Source organism: Bidens hawaiensis, unplaced genomic scaffold, assembly GCF_021521415.1.
Source record: "Bidens hawaiensis isolate Kalapana, Puna unplaced genomic scaffold, B.hawaiensis_p1.1 tig00026366_1, whole genome shotgun sequence".
Lineage (NCBI taxonomy): Eukaryota > Viridiplantae > Streptophyta > Magnoliopsida > Asterales > Asteraceae > Bidens > Bidens hawaiensis.
This window is the reverse complement of record NW_027494240.1, coordinates 254794-257666: the sequence shown is the minus strand read 5'-3', so window position 1 is coordinate 257666 and position 2873 is coordinate 254794. Positions and strand designations below refer to the sequence as shown.

Below are 2873 nucleotides of genomic sequence, written 5' to 3'. Positions count from 1 at the left end.
AGGTTAAACGCTTTAACAGGTCCCAAGTTCATATTAGAAAGCTCATAAATAGCTTCCTCTTGGACATGTGTTAACTTCCTCGCAGAACGAACAAACTGCATATCAGAATCAGCAACCATTCTATGATTATGGCCTTCAACAAAATCATCTACCTCAAAAAAATCACCGTCAAATATTTCAACTAGATATGTGCTCTACAACCACATCTAATTGTCGACCTCTTCCTCCTTTTATAATATGGCTTGCTTGATTCATTGCAATCACCTTTTGAATCATATATTTTAGCTGGCTTGTGACCTTCTTTACAACATGTAAAGTACTTGGTTCTTAGTACACCATCATGCACGTAAGATCCACCTATACGGGCCCCAAATCCAGCGTTTTTAGCATATTTACAATAAAAATCAAATGGTTGATCAATTGACGAAAACTTCATTCCTTTAACAGGTTTGTATGAAGAAGCAACTTCAGGAATGATATCAATCCCTTGACCTTCAACCAAAACACTTGATTTATCTACACAAAACATCAAAAAAAATTATAATCCAGACACGCTCAAAAATTATAATCAAACCATTTTAACAATCTTAATAGTAACACGCTCATAAGACGCTAGTATTATACAACGTTATAATCAGCTCATAATCAGATATAGTAACACGCTCATGATACGTTCATATTATGAAACATCAAAAATCAAAGACAGACCTAATATGAACACACTTGTAACACGCTCACAAACTAGACTAATCAATTATCACGTGATTCTCATGAGAAATAACATACAGATTTACTATTACGCTAATCCTAATAGTAACACGCTCATAAGACACTCATCTTATACAACGTTATAATCAACTCATAATCGGATATAGTAACACGCTCATGATATGTTCATATTATGAAACATCATAAAATCAAACTAGACTAATCAATTATCTACAGTTGATTAATTCAAAAACAACAAAAACTTACATTCGCGATCGTCTTCCATCTCAAACCCCTAAAATCACAAAAATCTCTTGAAAAACTGATTCGTGTACTCAAGAGAGCTCAATTGATAGTTTTTGGTACAAAAATTGTTTCGTAAAATAAGAAATTGATTTTGATTAAGCTAAATATCAGGATCGTAACTGTTTATACGCAAATTACCAAATTTAAATGAGGAATCAAAAAGACAATCGTACCCTTCTCGCTTAAAAATACACGGGATCTCCTCAACCTCTTTCAACTGAATGATAAGTGTAGATCGACGCTTGTTGTTGTCGCGTACGGTTTTGTATGATAGGGATTAGCGTATTCCATCTTTTATATATATATATATGTATATATATATAGGGGTGAGATCTAGAGAAAACTCCTCTTAAAGAGAGAACCAGAGAACTAGTAAAGAATTATTATTAACTATTTAAAAAAAATTATTTTGTGATTTTTTTTCCTTCCTCCTTCTAATAAGATGATATTGTTACTAAGAAAACCCTTAAAACTTGTCGGTGTAGTGCATATGTGCACTAATGGCTATTGCATATATACAATAGTGTTTTATTACGTATAATACAACACAATTGCATTATACAATACACACTATTGAATATATGCAAATACAACACTAATAACTGTATGCAATACACACTATCGCATATATATATATATATATATATATATATATATATATATATATATATATATATATATATATATATATATATATATATATACAATACAACAATAATGCACATATGCACTATATTGATTTTTTTTGTTTTTGTATCTAATATAACACTATTGCACATTTAAAATACAAACAATTGCATATATGCTAATCAGCATTATTACACATATAAAAATACACACTAGTGCACATATGGATTAAGAAAAAGACGATATATTGCATATATGCATTACAACGAGTTTTTTTAATTTTTTTTTATTTTTGTATTTTTGTGGTAAAGAATAACAACATATAAGAAGGATAAAAGAAAAAAAAATTTAAATTATTTTTTTTAATTAAGTTAAAAACACTTCATTATTAGTTCTTTAGTTCTCTCCCTAAAGAGGAGTTCTCTCTTGATCCTATCCCTACATATATATATATATATATATACATACATACATATATATATATATATATATATATATATATATATATATATAATATATATATATATATATATATATATATATATATATATATATATATATATATATATATTGTAACATCCTGTTTCCCACCCGGTTAATAAAATAATAATATTAGACGTTATGAGATGGACTTGTATTTAATAAGGAAGGGAGAAAGGCTTAAGTCCATGACCCATGACGTATATACCTTAATTAACCCATAAACCATTCATTTCCACTCATTCCGTACACCATCAAAAAAACACACTTAAGCTCTCTCTCGTCTTTCTCTCTTTATCCGACATAACAAGAAGAAACCGAGCATCGATCCGTGGTAATGATAGTATGATATTGTATGGATCCAAACCTTCTAGACCTAGTAGCGAAACGATGAACCGACACCTTCAACTATTGAAGTCACGAGATCCGGATGGAATCGGGAATAAAACGATCAAAAGACGAGCTTAGGGGTCACCCTAGCTTGGATCTGGATCGAACGGGACGAAAAACAGTGCGAAAATGCGTTTTTTCCGGCACGACGGCGCCATAAGGGCACCCTAATTCGTTACGGAAAAGTAACGAATGAGCAGCCAATTCGTTATGCCCATTTGTTGAAGGAGAATTACAAACTAACCCCATTCATCATGTCATTCGTTAATCTAATTCATTAAGAGAGGATAACGATTAAGCCCTCATTGGCCATTCGTTAAGTGAGGGATGAATGAACCTCATTCGTTATAGAGTTCATTCGT

General features: G+C 31.0%; 1 protein-coding gene across 1 annotated transcript; it reads right to left on the bottom strand.

The window, feature by feature from the left end:
* Positions 1-17: 17 nt before the first annotated feature.
* Positions 18-994, bottom strand: LOC143573303 (protein FAR1-RELATED SEQUENCE 12-like; the record flags this gene model as incomplete). The annotated part of the gene is made up of 3 exons (XM_077058219.1): positions 976-994; positions 265-516; positions 18-148 (listed from the first exon to the last, which is right to left on the bottom strand). Coding segments are annotated over exons 1-3 (402 nt in total), but the record flags the coding sequence as incomplete, so codon positions are not given.
* Positions 995-2873: the final 1879 nt, after the last annotated feature.